This window comes from Phocoena sinus, chromosome 13 (assembly GCF_008692025.1).
Source record: "Phocoena sinus isolate mPhoSin1 chromosome 13, mPhoSin1.pri, whole genome shotgun sequence".
Lineage (NCBI taxonomy): Eukaryota > Metazoa > Chordata > Mammalia > Artiodactyla > Phocoenidae > Phocoena > Phocoena sinus.
This window is the reverse complement of record NC_045775.1, coordinates 6690716-6707636: the sequence shown is the minus strand read 5'-3', so window position 1 is coordinate 6707636 and position 16921 is coordinate 6690716. Positions and strand designations below refer to the sequence as shown.

The following is a 16921-nucleotide window of genomic DNA, read 5'->3' as shown; positions in this document are numbered from 1 at the left end:
TCCCAGTATTTCTCTTCTTAAGAAGACTCTCAAGGGCAAATATTCCTGTACCTCTCCAGGGGCTAAGAGCTCTTAACTGTAAAAAGAGCACTGTACCCTCTCATTCTCTCAAAATAGATGCCTCACTCTTGAATTTTGCATTCTGTGCTCAACTTGAGTACCCTGTTATGGAGGCATCGGAGGTGACAACTGGTGAATGACGGGCCTTCCAGCTGTTCTGTGTATATTCTGCTGGGTGGATGGTCCTGTTACTACCAACTGTTGGATTGCACACTCACCTGTCAGATGACAGTCAGAAACTAGCCGGCCTCAGCCAGGGCCCATTTTCAGGAGTTGTGTAAAGAGTTACCACCGTTTAGGCAACAAAGCCATGGACTGGAGATCTGAGTCCTGGCCTGTCTTTCCTGCTATTAACTTGCTGTGGGACTTTGGGAAAATCAATGAACTTCTTTCTGTAAACTTCAGGAAGGCCTAGGGATTCTATGAAATCTATGGAGAGTTTTAGCAAACTCTCCAGGTGATCACGATGCATGCCGAAGTTTGAAATCCAGGAGTACTTCAAACCCAGTGCTCTCCTTTGATCTATTTGACACATTAAGTTTCTGCAAAAGATTTCTTTTGGAGCTAGAGCACTACAGCTAAAAACAATAACAACCCAAAAAAAGACTTGAAAACATCACCAAACTGGATGACACACACATTCCCTTGTTTATTTAAAATTCACATCTTTGACACTAACTGGAGTTTTTTTTTTTTTTTTTTTTTTTTCTTCCTTCTGGTGGTATGCGGGCCTCCCACCGCTGTGGCCTCTCCTGCTGAGGAGCACAGGCTCCAGACGCGCAGGCCCAGCGGCCACGGGTCACGGGCCCAGCCGCTCCGCGGCATGTGGGATCCTCCCAGACCGGGGCACGAACCCGCATCCCCTGCATCGGCAGGCGGACTCTCAACCACTGCGCCACCAGGGAAGCCCCCTAACTGGAGTTTTTAATGGATGTCTACTTTGAAATTATTTCCAGAACAAGGCAGAATGTATAAATCTACAGTGCTCACTTCAACAGCACATAGACTAAAATTGGAACGATGCAGAGAAGATTAGCATGGCCCCTGTGCAAGGATGACATGCAAATTCATGAAGCATTCCATATTTTTGAGAGGGGGAAGGGTAAGCTGGGATGAAGTGGGTGAGTGGCATGGGCATATATACACTACCAAATGTGAAATAGATAGCTAGTGGGAAGCAGCTGCATAGCACAGGGAGATCAGCTCGGTGCTTTGTGACCACCTAGAGGGGCGGCATAGGGAGGGTGGGAGGGAGACGCAAGAGGGAGGAAATATGGGGATATATGTATATGTATAGCTGATTCGCTTTGTTATACAGCAGAAACTAACACACCATTGTAAAGCCATTATACTCCAATAAAGATGTTAAAAAAATCATTACATAACCAGATAGTTGTAGTGATGAAATATTGAGGGCTGTACATGATACTAAAAATAAGCCAGCATTGTAATTCTGCATGGACTTATTTGTCTGATCTGTACTGCTTCAGAGCAAGCCAGTAAATAAATGGTAATGTCCTCCCAGGCAACTCTGTTACATTCAGGCTCTTAGTGTGACTAGTCCCTCAGAAGCAGAGCACAGGACTGCACAGTGGCCACGCAGATAAGAATTAGGGAACCTCTGCTCTGGAGAGAGGCACCACTGGACAGGGAGTTCTCCCTGATTTTCATGCATAATCTGAACAGTGTGGAATCAAGAGTGCTTCTTTCTGTTGTCTAGATTCTAAGGTGTTTTTATAAGTAGATCTCTCATTGATTGGGATCCTAGACCCTGACCTCTTAGCTCCCTGCAGGGATGTCATGGTCAGCTTGGAGACCACCCACTGCCCAACTCTGAGGACACCATTCGCATCAACTACAATGTAAGTGAGTGCTGTCCCCTTAAAGAGTCTGCAGACACCCCACACCTGATTGTACCTCCTTTTCCTAAGCCACAATATGGGTAAACAATACACTTTTATAGAAGAAGGACAAGCTCATTCCTAATCAGCTAGTACTCTCTAAGCCTAAATTTGCTTATTTGTGTAATAAATTTTTATTGAGCACCACCCCCCTCTGGCCCCAAGCCAACATCCTTCTGGAAAATTAACTGGCTATTTCAAAGGCATAAAAAGCACTCCACTAAGATCCTAACACTTTTCTTTCAGGGCCTGTCTACCCATGGCTTTGCTGCTTCTCTTTCAATCTCCTGCTGTCTGATCTCTTGAGCATCTTATAATTCACGAGAGGCTCTCTGCCAGTGGGCAGGACAGGGGGAGAGGAGAGAGGGAAAGGAAGCCAGGCACACAGCTACTTGATAGTAGCTTTGGCAAGTAAACAAGGTTAAATTGCTGGGTTAGGTCAAAAATGTGGGAGTTAACTTGTGGATTTTATTGTCCACCCTCAAGCAAGAATAAACTAGAATTTGCCAAAAAGCAAAGAGTGAATCATTCAAGAATATTAACCAGTTATTTTATTTTCTGGGGACAGATTCATGAAATAAGATTCCTTGAACGGAGTCAGTCCCCATGCCCTATAGCAAGTTTTCTCCAAACAGTGCATCAGCCCAGGATGAGAAGAGCTTTCCTCCAACTAAGAACAGAAACAAAGAGCTTGGGGAGGGAGGGGCTTGAGTCCATACCTACCATGACCTGGCCTCAAGAATTCTTGGAGAAAATGGGAACAGCTGAAGAATAATGATTAAATCGTGAGAGCTTTAATATTAAAAATTAGAATTAGGCAGGGAGAAGTAAAATAAAATGTAAATTTATTCTCTTCCCTGCTGGCGACCCTCTGGCAGACTGGCTTTGAAAGACCAAATGTATACATAATGTATGTATAGCTTTTCTGTTTTTTTCTTTCATCATTCAGTTGCCCCAACAAATTGCTTTCAGATGCTACAGTTATTTCCCTACATCTCTACCGGATAAAGACCAGCCTCTCTCATTTAACCCTATGAGGTAGGTACTTTTCATTCCCTATTTTAAATGTAAGGCCAGGAGAGTTTCAGTGATGTGTCAAACAGATGGTAGATTGTTCACATCCAGGCTGTTTGGCTCCAAAGTCCATGCCGTTAGCATCTAAGTCTTAATGAAATCCTCAAAGAACAAAGCAGGATTGAGTGGTGAAAGTATAAATTATGGAATAACAAAAGATGAGACCTGGGTCCTGAACCAGATAACATTAGTCCTTCTGTCCCCTCTCTGAGGAGGGCTGTCATGGCTGGAAATGACACAGTACTTGGCAGAACCTGGGGTAATATTGACTATGATGTTGAAACTTATCAAATCTACGCGGAAGCTTCTCTGAGTTGGGCTTGCATTAGGGGGTTGCCTGATTCTCAGGGCTTAGGACATGCTTTGTGTCCAATAAAAAAAAAAGTCTCCTAAAAGTCTATTGGTTAACAGGTCTCTGCCTACTCTTTATCAGTTACCATGGGATCTTCAAAAGGCGACAACTACTAAAAAATTGTGAAGGAGACCTGGAACCCACAAAGTCTCTTAAGGTGGCCACTGAAGGATAGGTAGGTTTTTTGTTTTTTGTTTTTTTTTTTGCGGTACGCGGGCCTCTCACTGTTATGGCCTCTCCCATTGCAGAGCACAGGCTCCGGACGCGCAGGCTCAGCGGCCATGGCTCACGGGCCCAGCCGCTCTGCGGCATATGGGATCTTCCCGGACCGGGGCACGAACCCGTGTTCCCTGCATCGGCAGGCGGACTCTCAACCACCGCGCCACCAGGGAAGCCCCAGTAGGTAGGTTTTTGATAGCTAGTAATATGTTCTGGGCAAGAGGAATTTCAGAAGAAAAGGTAGAAGGGGAGGAAATCTCAGGGTGTGTTCCATGAGCATGTATTAGTTTCTTAAGGCTGCTATAACAAATGATCACAAACTAGGTGGCTTCAAACAAGAGAATTTTAATATGTTTATTTATTTATTTTTTGCTGCACCATGGGGCTTTTGAGGTTAGTTCCCCAACCAGGGAATCAAACCCTGGCCCCCTGCAGTGGAAGTGTGAGTCCTAACCACTGGACCACCAGGGAATTCCCCAAACAAGAGAAATTTATTCTCTCACAGATCTGTAGGCTAGAAATCCAAAATCAAGGTGTCAGCAGAGCCTTTTTCCCTCTGAAGGCTCTCGGGAATAATCCTTCTTTGCTTCTTCTTGGCTTCTGGTGGTCTTGAGCAACCTTTGGCTTTCCTTGGCTTGTGGCTGCATCACTCCAACTTCTGCCCATGTCATCACATGGTGTTCTCCCTATGTGTGTATCTGTGTCACTTCTCCTCATAAGGACACTGGTCATTGGATTTAGGGCCCACCATAATCCAGTAGGACCTTAGCTTGATTATATCTACAAAGACTTTATTTCCTAATACGATCACATTCATAAATACAGGGGGTTATGACTTGAACATATCTTTTTTATGGGACACAGTTCCACCCATTACAAGCATTAAATTGTCTAAGTTGTTTGGTTAATGAGAATAGCCTTCTGCACAGGACTGTGTTACTTGCTGTGGAAGGTAGCATAGTCCTTGCCTCAGGAACTTATGCTCTTGTGGAGAAAAACAAGATAGCATCAGTAGACAGCAATGCGGGACAAAACGGAGGATAGACTATAAAAGAAGCAAGAAACATGCCATGAGGAAGAGACATTTAGCAAGTGTTATCCAAGACAAGAAGAGATGTTGGTGGAGAGAAAACGAGAAGCAAGAAAGTCACTTCAGAGGCTGTTAGACTAGTACAGAGGAGAGAAGAGTGAGGGACTGAGCTGGATAGTTTCCTTCAACCCCAATTAAGCATATTAACTCGTACTTCTCTACAGAGTAAAATATTTAGGAATAGTTTTATATGTCCTAAAGCGTACAAAGTCAACGTGACTAGATGCAATATGGTATCCTGGGTTGACTCCTGGAACAGAAATGGTGCAGTTCTATTAGTGGTTATCAAGGGCCAGGACAAGGGGGTAATGGAGAATGACTGCTTAATGTGTATGGGGTTTCCTTTTGGGGTGATTAAAACCTTCTGGAGCTAGATAGTGGTGGTGATTGTACAACACCGTGAATGTGCTGAATGTCCCTAACGATAAATTTTATGTTATGTGAATTTTATGTGACATAAAATTTACGTCACAATTTTTTAAAGACTACAAAAAGGCACATACTTTAAAAAATTGTGAAATCGGATGTTATTTTTTTAGTTTTGACAAACATACCTTGATTACGTAAGATATTAACATTAGGGGAAGCTGGGAGTTTATGGGAACTCTGTACTATCTTGCAACTTTCCTGTACATCTAAAATTATTCCAAAATGAAAATTTTATTTTAAAAAATTAATAGGAGGGCTTCCCTCGTGGCGCAGTGGTTGGGAGTCCGCCTGCCGATGGAGGGGACGCAGGTTCGTGCCCCGGTCCAGGAGGATCCCGCATGCCGTGGAGCGGCTGGGCCCGTGAGCCATGGCCGCTGAGCCTGCGCGTCCGGAGCCTGTGCTCCGCAACGGGAGAGGCCACAGCAGTGAGAGGCCCGCGTACCGAAAAAAAAAAAAAAATTAATAGGAAAAAATGCATGATACCAGTTTTTTTTAGGCCAATACACATTGTATGTTTCTATATATCTTTCATCTTTTAGGATATAAGTCCTTTGAGATCAAAGGTATGATGTGGGTCTCTTTGGTATTACTTTATTTCCAGCCTTATTGAGGTATAATTGACAAAAAAATGTGTGTATATATATATATTTTTAAATTGTGTATATTTAAGGTATACAATGTGTTGATGTTATATACCTATTCACTGTGAGATGATTATCACAATCAAGCTAGTTAACACATCCATAGTTACCATTTTTGTGTGTGTGGTGAGAACACTTAAGAAATACTGTCAGGGACTTCCCTGGTGGTACAGTGGTTAGGAATCCGCCTGCCAGTGCAGGGGACACGGGTTCGAGCCCTGGTCTGGGAAGATCCCACATGCCACGGAGCAGCTAAGCCCGTGCGCCACAACTACTGAGCCTGCGCTCTAGAGCCCACGAGCCACAACTAATGAAGCCCACACGCCTAGAGCCCGTGCTCCACAAGAGAAGTCAGCTCAATGAGAAGCCCACGCACAGCAGTGAAGACCCAATGCAACCAAAAATAAATAGACAAACAAATAAATAAATTTAAGAGAAAACAAATACTGTCTGAGCAAAGTTCAAGTATACAAAACAGTGTTCTTAACTATAGTCACCATAGTGTACATTAGATCCGCACATTTTATAACTGAAAGTTTGTACCTTTGACCGATATCTCCCCATTCCCACCCCTCCCACCCCCAGATTCTGTCAACCACTGTTCTACTCTCTGCTTCTTTGAGTTTAACCTTTATAAGATTCTACATGTAAGTGAGATCATACTGTATTTACCTTTTTGTGTCTGACTTATGTAGCATAATGTCCTTCAGGTTCATCCATGTTGTTGCAAATGGCAAGATGTCCTTCCTTTTTATGGCTGAGTAATCTCCCATTGTATGTACACACCACATCTTCTCTATCCATTTATCTGCCAGTGGACACTTCGGTTGTTTCCACATCTTGGCTATTGTGAATAACACTGCAGTGAATATGGGAGTGCAGTTATCTCTTTGAGATTCTGATTTCATTCACTTTGGAGGTATTATTCTTAAAATGCTAGTAGAATTACCAGATTTTAAACATTCAACAACTGAGTTCTGTTTTTCTAAACAGGACGGAATAGAACAGGTTTTCAATTAAGGCCTATGTGGCCACTGCAGAACTGGAGAGTAATTGGCTGTTGCGTGCTCTCTGGGGCCTGTCAACACAAGAGTAATGACTTTTGGCCATTTCAGACCTGAGGTAATTTCAAGCCGGCAGAAGTTTCCATTTTTTTCTCTTTATCCAGTCTATTCTCCGTGTTCAGTTATTCCTGTGGTTCAATTACTCCGAGATCTCTAGGGAGAGAGAAAGGGATTTAAGAAGGAAAAGAACACAGCTCCACATTTTGTATGGCATACAATATATAGGAGATATGCTACCTCTGCTCACAACAGACAGATTAGCTGCTGCAAATATTGATAATTCTGTGATAAAGACAAAGATGCCTGATAAGAGACATAAAAAAGTGTGTGTGTACGTGAGAGAGAGAGAGAGAGAGAGAGAGAGAGAGAAATTGTTACTAAAATTTTAGAAATGAACCTTCTTGAAATAACATTTTGAATGAAATGGCTGGTTTCCTCTTTTTGAACTTGAGGGGAACTACTATTCCAGTTTCAAGAGGGCTGGTTATTTTTTTGCCTATTAAATATTTCCCGAAGAATCATCTGTTTACCAGTGAGGATCCTCAAATATTCTGCTTTGCTCTGTGCCTGATGTATTTTTCATTTTTCTTTCTAAAAGGATCTGAAATACATTAAAATTTCTGAACTAAAATCCTGGAAACTATACTTCTTGGTACATGACTTTGTATATAGTCATATTCCAGTAAGAGCGATCTATCGTCTAATGGAGATTTGTGGATTGACTCATACTTTTTAAGTTTTTTATTGAATTTGTTACAATATTGCTTCTTCTGTTTTATGTTTTGGTTTTTTGGCATCAAGGCATGTGGGATCTTAGCTCCCCAACCAGAGATCGAACCCGCACCCCCTGCATTGTAAGTCTTAACCACTGGACCAACAGGGAAGTTCCGACTCATACTTTTTGAAGTGCTAACTTCACATAGATTTGTTTACTGGCAAAAAAGGATACAGATGTAGGAATAACTAGCATTTTAGAAATAGAGTGATGAAGAATCTTTACATCTATAAGGACTGGTGGGATTGGCATAGGATAAATAGTGGCTAATAAGAGAAATAGAGCTGAGATGACAGAAGAAAAAGCCCCCAAACTCAGCCAGGGCTAGACAGCCATGTCTCTGATCATTTAGATGAAAGGTCTTACCAAGGCGTATGTGGATCTGCTAGTTAACTCCAGAACCATAGGTGGCAACAGGTGTTTAATGATTGTAAATATTTTACTCTTACATTCACTTGCAGTAAGTAAACTGTAAGTAATTCATTCTATAGCCTGGGATCAGCAAATCTCACGTAATCTTTTACTTATCTTTATTAAATCCTAAATTAAAAGAACCACTTCTGTTGTTCAGGAGAGGAACCCAGGATCCAGTTAACTTGTTCATGTGTTTTTCAAACAGACAATAGTGGCTGTGTAACAAATTACCCTTAATTTAGGAGCTTGAAATAACCAATATTTATTATCTCCCAGTTTCTGATGGTCAAAAATCAGGGAATGGCTTGGGTGGGCAGTTCTGGCTCAGGGTCTCTCCTGAGGCTGCAGTCAAGCTGTTGGGTTGGGGGACTGCATTTGTCTTAAAGGTTGCCTAGGGCTGGAGGTTTCATTTCCAAGCTCAGGCATATAGTCTTTGGCAGGTCTCAGTTACTTGCTGGTTGTGGGCTGGTCACCTCTCTTCCTATGAACCACTCCATAGTCTTCCTGAATGTTCTTATTACACAGAAGCTGGCTTTGCCTAGTGAGTGATCCAAGAGAGACCAAGCAAGTAAGAGAACACCTGAGATGGAAGACACAGTCTCTTACAACCTAACCTTGGAAGTGAAATACCATCACTTCCTCTTTGCGCTATTGGCCACAGAGACCAACCTTGGACCAGTGTGGAAGGGGACGGACTCTACAAGGGAGTGAATATCAGGAAGCAGGGATCATTGGGGGCCATCGGGGAAGCTGGCTACCACAGTGGCTATCAAATCTGTCAGGTATTTATATTCCATTGGGTAAATTTAAACCTAAGAGTTTTAATTTTGAATGTTAGTGTTGGGACTTCCCTGGTGGTGCAGTGGTTAAGAATCCCCCTGCCGACGTAGGGGACACAGGTTCGAGCCCTGGTCCGGGAAGATCCCACATGCCACAGAGCAACTAAGCCCGTGTGCCACAACTACTGAGCCTGTGCTCTGGAGCCTGCAAGCCACAACTACTGAGCCTGCGTGCCACAACTACTGAAGCCTGCATGCCTAGAGCCTGTGCTCCACAAGAGAAGCCACCGCAATGAGAAGCCCGTGCACTGCAATGAAGAGTAGACCCCGCTCACCACAACTAGAGACAGTCCGCACGCAGCAATGAAGACCCAACGCAGCCAAAAATAAATAAAATTAAACAAATAAATGTCAGTGTTTACATTATGCTGGAAATTTCATCCTTTGCAACTACTTACATTTATGATGAAAAATGTTAAATGTATATAGGGAGTACATATTTTTAAAAAATTCTTTTGGGGATAAGAGTATAAAAGTTTGAAGACAGCTGGCTCAGACTACTAGTTCTACCCAATGTGTCCCTCTTATTATGTTCCTCTGGCTCTTTATCTCCCCCACGTGGTGCTCTTATATCTAAAAGGCATGGACAATTTATAAATGAAAGATAAACCTCAAACTGGAAATCATAATTTGGGTCCTGATTTGTGAATGGGAAAAATTACTTGAAACCTTGACTGTCTCTGAAAATCTAGGACTTCTGGATATGAATAAGCAAATGAATCAGGAACTTTACTTTTTTTAAATGGCATTTATTAAACAGATGGTGAAGGGCCGTCTACAAGCAAGGTACTGTAGAAGAGCTGTGGGTGAAACACAGAAAGAGTAAAATCTAGGATCTACTAAAGGTATAAAGCTGGAGAGCATGGTATCTGGGTGCTCAGAAAGTAAGATGATATTCTCACTGTACAAAAAAAAATTGTCTGCAACTGTCACATGTTTTATGGGATACATCTTTTAAAAATTATGTACAATTTGCAGAGGTGAACCTCTGCTTACCTTTTGATTAGGTATGCCATCAATGTATATGTTTAATGAAGGCATTTTATACCTCAGATGTACACAACAGGTCCAGTTAAGCCCAAAATGCACAAAACCAGTAACTCTGGACAGTAACTGTTGGGAAAAGATGCTGAGATTTTACTGAGGCATGCCACAGTGAACCTAAATTCATAGGACAAAACCATAGTTTGAGTATTTTATTAGGAGTAGCCGTAAAACTTGACCAGACAGGACTAATATTCTATTCCTAAGAATTTTCGATTTCATAATGGAGACAAGGCTGTCCCACTCACTCTTAAGTGGAAAATGTGTTCTGTCGTACTTGCATAAACTTTAGTTGAACCAAAATAGCAATTCACGTCCAACGTTATGAGAATGTTTTATTCAGTACCATAAACACTCACTAGAGCTAAAATTATGCAAAGGATTGCAAAACAAAACACAAAGTGTCTTGGCAAATTTCCAGTCTAAGCTAAAGTGACCAAGCATAGAGTTAGGTTTCAAGAAGTTGGCTGGACCTCCCTAGAACCTGTACGGGCAGACGAGTTAGGTTTAGGATTTAGTTTCTGGAAATGCTTGCAGACCCTCTACATACAGCGGGGCCAACGAGAAAATGGGCATCAAGGAAGCGCCTATTTATTTCCCGCCACAAAGCCTCTTCCGTTACAACGGACGGAGGCCTGAGATGCCCGGGTGGTACGACGCTGGGTCCCGAAAGCCAAGCTGCACCCCATTTGCGACTAGGAGGCTGGTCTCGCAGAAGCTGGCGCATGGACGCGGGGCCTCTGCTCCCGGGAGCCCGTCCTTCGTCCCAGGCACTCCGCTGCTGGGTCATCACCCCGAGCCCACCCGGCCCGGCGCTCCTCCTCGCCCACTCTGGACCCCACGGTGGTTTCCACAGCTAGGTAGTAAAAAGGGTAACAGGGATCCTATCCAGACGTGGGTCGGACCGAGGCGAGGGAGGTGGCCGGGTGCACCTTTGAAGGCCTACTCGCGAGCTCCCGCCTCCCTCGCGGCGGTCACCCAGGGACAGAGGCGTGGCCCGAGTGGGTCGAGTCAGGACGTCGCGGGCCGCGTCAGAGGCGGCGCCGGCCGAGCCCCGGCGGGACGCGAGGGGGCGGGCGGAGGGGCGGCAAAATGGCGGCACGCCGGCGCGGGGCCGACGATAGTGAGGGCCTCCCGGCATGCCGCGCGGCGCCCGGCTGTGGGCGGTGCGGGGGTCGGCGGCGACCGGAAGCAGGCTGAGCCCGCCTCTCCGAGCGCTGCCTACGCTTCCGGGAACCTGGAGCCCGGCTCTAGAGTTTTCCGGTAGGCGGCGCGGTGAGAGTAAGAGGCTGCAGGCGACGGGCCGGGCGGATCCCGTCCTCTCCCAATGTGAGCAGCGTCCTGAGCCCCAGTCAGGCGAAGGCTGCCCAGAGAGGTGGAGCCGCTGGCCGGGCCGGGAACATGAGGCAGTGTGTCCTCTTCCTGAGCAGCTTGGTTCCTTTCGTGCTGGCGCCGCGACCGCCGGACGAGCCGGGCTTCGGCTCCCCCCAGCGACTCGGTAAAGACCCTGCGGATCTGGCTTCGGCCGGCACCGGGTGCCTGGAGCGCGCAACTTTCGGGGAAGAGCAGGGGAGCAGGATCTATCAGGTGTTTGGGGGCGGGGTATTGGACGACGGTGGCGCGTCCCTAAGTTTGCAGCGCAGCAAGGGGGTGTGGCCCTCAGAGTTCAGGAAAGAATGGAGATGGGCTTGTCTCGGGGTGGGCAGGGATCCTGGAGGGAGCCTCCGGGAGTGACTGAGGGCCTGGGAGGGGTCTGCCCGCTGAGTTCGTGTTTGGGGCGTGTGTTCCGGACAGAGGTGAGGCGGGCTGGTGGTGGCTCGTGTTCGGAGAGGGAGATGTGGTCCAGGTCCCTGCCCTTCTCGGGAGCAAATCTGTATTGTGTCCTTACCAAAGGCAGGGCTGTGGAGGAGGATAGGAAGGCCCAAGGCTGCACGGCTCTTCCTGGCTCTCCAAGGAAGCGAACTAGGTTTTCTTCTGTAGGAGGTACTTAGGCGGTAATCTGGTTGGAAGGCGGTGCCTGGGGAACTCGTCTTGGAGTTGCTTTTTGCGAACATCTTAAGCGTGTTAGTTATTTAAATTGTAGCTTATGGAAGGTACTTATACTTGCCGGGCCAGCTCGTAATGCTGCTACTGTGAATGCCTTCCTTGCCATTTGAAACAAAAATTATCAGGGACGACCAATTTGGTCAGTTTTGAGGCCAGAAAGTAGAGGGTCATGTGGATTTTCTAAAGAGCTTGGATTTGAAGGATGGACTAACATTGAGAGATGTGAAATTTGGTGGGAGTTAGTTTGTGTAAACGTATAGTGACCCCTGTTAGGGCCCTTTATCTGTTAAAAGTTAGCGTGTAAGAGAGCTTGATTAATTAGTAACAAAGTATGAAACAGTATATTTTCCCAGTGTGAGAAGTTGTAGCCTCATTTTTCATGGCTGTTTTGGCCCCCAAATCTCACCATGAATCCATATAGTATAGTATCGTGCAGATTGAGACACTGTGTAGATTTTCTTTATGGCCAATAAAAATTTTGCATTAGTTTACCTGGCAGTTCTTTTTCCTTATTTAATGGACAAAAATTGTAATTGGCGGAGGGTATTAAACGTGTTGTGTTCTCACCTGAACGACTGCTTTGTGGTTATCTCAAATTGCAATGGATTACAGGTGATTAGTTTAAAGAAAGGCCAGGGAGAACCTGGTAGGAAGTGCTGAGATGTGATGAGTTAATGCAAATTGAAGGAAAATGGTGAGTTAGGGGTGGTGAGGATGGAGGAATAGGGTAAGGATCCACTTCGTAAGGATAAACGTTAATGAAAAGAATAAACATGTATTTTGAAATATTAAAGTTATATTTTTACCACTCTAACACAACTGTTTCACTTTTGTTATCATTCTCTTGTTCACAAGTGGAAAAATAAGTAGAACGAATCCTAGGAATGCACATAGTATAGAAGAAAACCTTACTTTCTAGGTCAGTTCTCAGCGTTCACAAATCATAAGGGTTTTTTTTTCCTTTGACCGTGTGTTTTCATTTGCAGAGTGCAGACCACTGTTGCCAGAAAAATGCATAGACTTACCGTTTATTCACTGCATGTTTGAAGAACACATACTGTATGCAAGTTTTTTATGTGTGGCATTGGAAATGTAAAGATCAGACTACATTCATCTTCAAAAAGCTTTCGGTGTAGTAGAATAGAGACATCTAAACAGACAATTCTAGAGCAATAGGAACGAGAGTGAGAGAAGACATTATGGTGGGTATTATTTTCATCAGGGGACACTGAACCTATCCAGGGAAGGTTAGTGAAGGCTCCCTGAAGGAGGTGATGATATTGAGCCCAGGCTGTAAGGTTAAGTAGCTGAAGAGAGAAAATAAGGACTGTCCTGATGGAGGCACTTAGAGATTGTTAGAATTGAAATGAACCTTGGAGATCGTGTCTAGTTTTTCAAATAAAGCGGCAGGTGAGATGAGTCTATGAAAGGTGCAGTGACTTGTCAGGTTCATTCAATTAGTGATAAATGTATGGCTTGAGGGTATTTTTTCTTTTGAAGAATGACTTTTTTGTGTGTTTGTTTGATAGCTTTGGATGTAGCTTGTTGCTTAACTCTACCCTACCATTTAGATTGAATTGGTCGAGGCCAATGAATAATTTCATAGTTAAAGAGCATGGTTTATTGTTTAATAGCCTTCTTATCCTATAAATGTTACCATAACCCCATAACTGCAGTTCTAAATATTGATTAGGGATTTGACAACATTTTCTGAAGAATAAAAATGTATAATAGAATCTGGCTTTTGGAGTACTCTACACGTCACCCAAAATGCTTTCAGTTGAACTGTCATGAATTGCATAATTTAGGAAATTTACAAGTCATTTGAGCTTAGTCATAATGATATCTTCTGTTGAAGTTATAGCTGGGGTATATAAGTGTCACTGATTTCAAAAGAGTTTTCTCTGTGTTACTTTTAATAAAAGAATATAGTGGGTGGAAGGAAAAAAAATGTAGGTCACAGATGAGGGATGAAAATTTGCATCTGAAACATATATTTCAAATGTACCTTTGGTAATTGGCATGGGGATTCTCCACATTGCAGTGCTCATTTCTCATTATTGACGGCATCATTTTGCTCAATATTTTGACATCTGACTTCGTCTTTTGATGTTAATTTTGCTTACAGGCTGGATTCTTTTGAAACTAAAACACTTACCCACCCTACCTGCTTCAACAGAAATTTAACGCAGCTCTCTTTTGTACTAGTCAGAGAGAGAAACTGTATTTCTAGAGTAGAACAAAGAGAAGAGTTAAGCAGAAAGCCATGGTGGGGAAACTGGAGAATTCCATTTGGCCTTCATGGGGTTTTCCAGAACATTAAGTGTAGGTGTCCTTCAAGGCCAAGTGTGGTTGAATTTTAGATCCTTCACCATTTTGTATTTGTGAGAGATGGTGAGTGTTTTCGGTTGGAAGTATACTTTGAGGGAAGTCAGAAAAAGATGGGTAGGGAGGGAGGGACAGGAAGAGGCTTCACAGAGATTGGGAGGTGAAATGAAGTGCTTTTTCACATATCCCTTAACTTAGTCCTAAAATGAACCAAGGAGATGGGTATCTCCCTCCGCACATACCTCCTTTTCTTTTCTTCTCTCTTTTAATAAGAGTTGTAGGCTCTGACAAGTCTCATCTGTTGCCCTGGTTTCACTTACCATTTGACTGTTTGGGTAACTACCAAATATGTGTCTCTGACCTAGACTTGTTCTCTGAAGCTCCACTCTCATGTATCCACCTCAGTGTTCACAGGTACCTCAAACATATGTCCAAAATTACTTACCTCTTTGATTAGAAGAATGTGTATAGGAGACAAGGTTTAATCTAGGAAAAGGCAGCAGCACTGGAAATTGTGGAAGTAATCTCATTGCTTAACCCGAATTTGCATCCATTGCAGCTGCAGAGCCTTATGGATCAATCCAGGGTTCTTTGGAGGTTCCCTTGGGCTGTGCTCACTTTCATTTTTGGCTCAGAGTTTCCATGTGACTGGTCTTGCTGGAGAGTCTTGGCCCAGGTTTAGTCCCAGCCCAGGTGAAGGGCTCTTGATAACGAAGTATTTGAGGCAGCTCACCCTCCAGCTTCCCTAACTGGTATAAACCCATAAAATTAGGTTTTTAGTTCCCAGGTTCTGGGGTCCACTGCCTAGCAAACAGCACTGTTCTTTTCTTATCCCTTAGTCCCAAGGAGGGATTCACCCATGCTTAGGGCTTGTTGCAGAGTGACCCGACCAGGCCTCTCCCTTGTCCTGCGTATTTTGGGGAGTATTGAAGAGCAGTCAAGTCTCATGTGTCTTCTGCACAAGCAGAATAAACACTTGACAGCAGCCCTGGCTTTATCTTTTCCACTTCTGACACCAGAAGTGGGTGCATGACACTGTGTCATTTTGGGGGAGCTCTTCATACTCTGTGCAGCAGAGCCGTGGAGAGTGGGCAGAGTGCTACAGGGATTCTGCATGACAACTGCAAGTTGAATTCCAGGAAGATGCAATTTATTGCAAAAAAAAAAAAAGAAGTTAAGTAAAAAGTTCACAAGTGTTCCCAGACTCTTCTAACACCTCATTATTTAAAAGTCAGTTTTATCTTAAAAACTTGCCTTGGCTTGGTGAATGAAGTAAGGGAACATTTTGTGTCGTTGTACCGAAAGTCAGGGGCCATACAAGCGCATCATGGAGACAGAGCAATTCAGGTATGAGAGAAGGGGAGAGTAGGAAGGGTTATCAGATCTATAGGCCACTCCACATCTGTATCCAGAAAGCCGGTTTGTTGCCGGCCTGAAGGTCCAGCTTCCTCTTTTATTCTTTTTCTTTTAAAAGGGAACTTTATTTTACTTATTTATTTATTTTTGGCTGTGTTGGGTCTTCGTTGCTGCATAGGCTTTCTCTCGCTGTGGCGAGCGGGGGCTACTCTTCGTTGTGGTGTGTGGGCTTCTCATTGCGGTGGCTTCTCTTGTTGCGGAACACGGGCTCTAGGCGTGCGGGTTTCAGTAGTTGTGGCTCGCAGGCTCAGTGGTTGTGGTGCACAGGCTTAGTTGTTCCATGGCATGTGGGATCTTCCCGGACCAGGGCGCGAACCCGTGTCCCTTGCATTGGGGGGCAGATTCTTAACCACTGCGCCACCAGGGAAGCCCTCTGTTTATTCTTTGAGAACATAAAAAAAGGAACAAAGTATCAGCTGCTTTTTAACCACTGATCTTGATTTTGAAAATCATAGAATAACAGATTTACTCTTTCCGTGCTTAAAATCATTACGTGATTTATCAGTGACATAACTGCAAACATATGATGACTTAATGCAAAAAAGTTCTATGTAAATGAATAATTGCAAACTGTATATAAAGGAACAAGATACAGTGTAGAACTTTAGAATCTTTCAGCATCCACTTGTCCCCATATATCAACCTGCTAAAAAAAAACCCCAGGGCTTCCCTGGTGGCTCAGTGGTTGAGAGTCCGCCTGCCAATGCAGGGGACACGGGTTCGAGCCCTGGTCTGGGAGGATCCCACATGCCGCGGAGCGACTGGGCCCGTGAGCCACGGCTGCTGAGCCTGCGCGTCTGGAGCCTGTGCCCCGCAACAGGAGAGGTCACGACAGTGAAAGGCCCGCGCACCGTGATGAAGAGAGGCCCCCGCTTGCCGCAACTAGAGAAAGCCCTCACACAGAAACGAAGACCCAACACAGCCAAAAATAAATTAAAAAAAAAAAAAAAACCAAAATTCAACCGGGTAAATCTGAAGATCTAATTGGCTTTATTAGGCAATTTATGAATTGGGGCAGCATCCCTTCTAGCAACTAGAAGGGGCCTCAGAGGGTTTGTACCAAATGGAAGGTTTTTATAGGAGTAAGGGTGGGGCAAGGGATCTGTTAGCGAAAGAAAAGAAAAGGATTGTTTTTAGGCTAGGACATCATCTTTTTTGGGGGAAGGGAACTGGTAAGGATTTTATCATATGGATAACCTCTTCTTCCTCTGGGGGATGGCGGGGGCCCC

General features: G+C 44.2%; 1 protein-coding gene, 1 long non-coding RNA gene and 1 other non-coding gene across 3 annotated transcripts in view; all 3 read left to right on the top strand.

The window, feature by feature from the left end:
- Positions 1–1042: 1042 nt before the first annotated feature.
- LOC116764832 lies at positions 1043–1149 on the top strand. Its single transcript, XR_004353041.1, has one exon. It is a non-coding gene; the product is annotated as a U6 spliceosomal RNA (small nuclear RNA).
- A 201-nt stretch (positions 1150–1350) lies between these two features.
- LOC116763904 lies at positions 1351–8919 on the top strand. Its single transcript, XR_004352671.1, has 3 exons — positions 1351–2999; positions 3469–3562; positions 8545–8919. It is a non-coding gene; the product is annotated as an uncharacterized LOC116763904 (long non-coding RNA).
- Positions 8920–11267: 2348 nt separating this feature from the next.
- ADAM17 (ADAM metallopeptidase domain 17) overlaps positions 11268–16921 on the top strand; it is a 52183-nt gene continuing 46529 nt past the window's right edge. The window contains 1 exon segment of the mRNA XM_032652200.1: positions 11268–11400. Coding sequence (XP_032508091.1) covers positions 11304–11400 — 97 coding nt within the window. The 5' untranslated portion in view covers positions 11268–11303.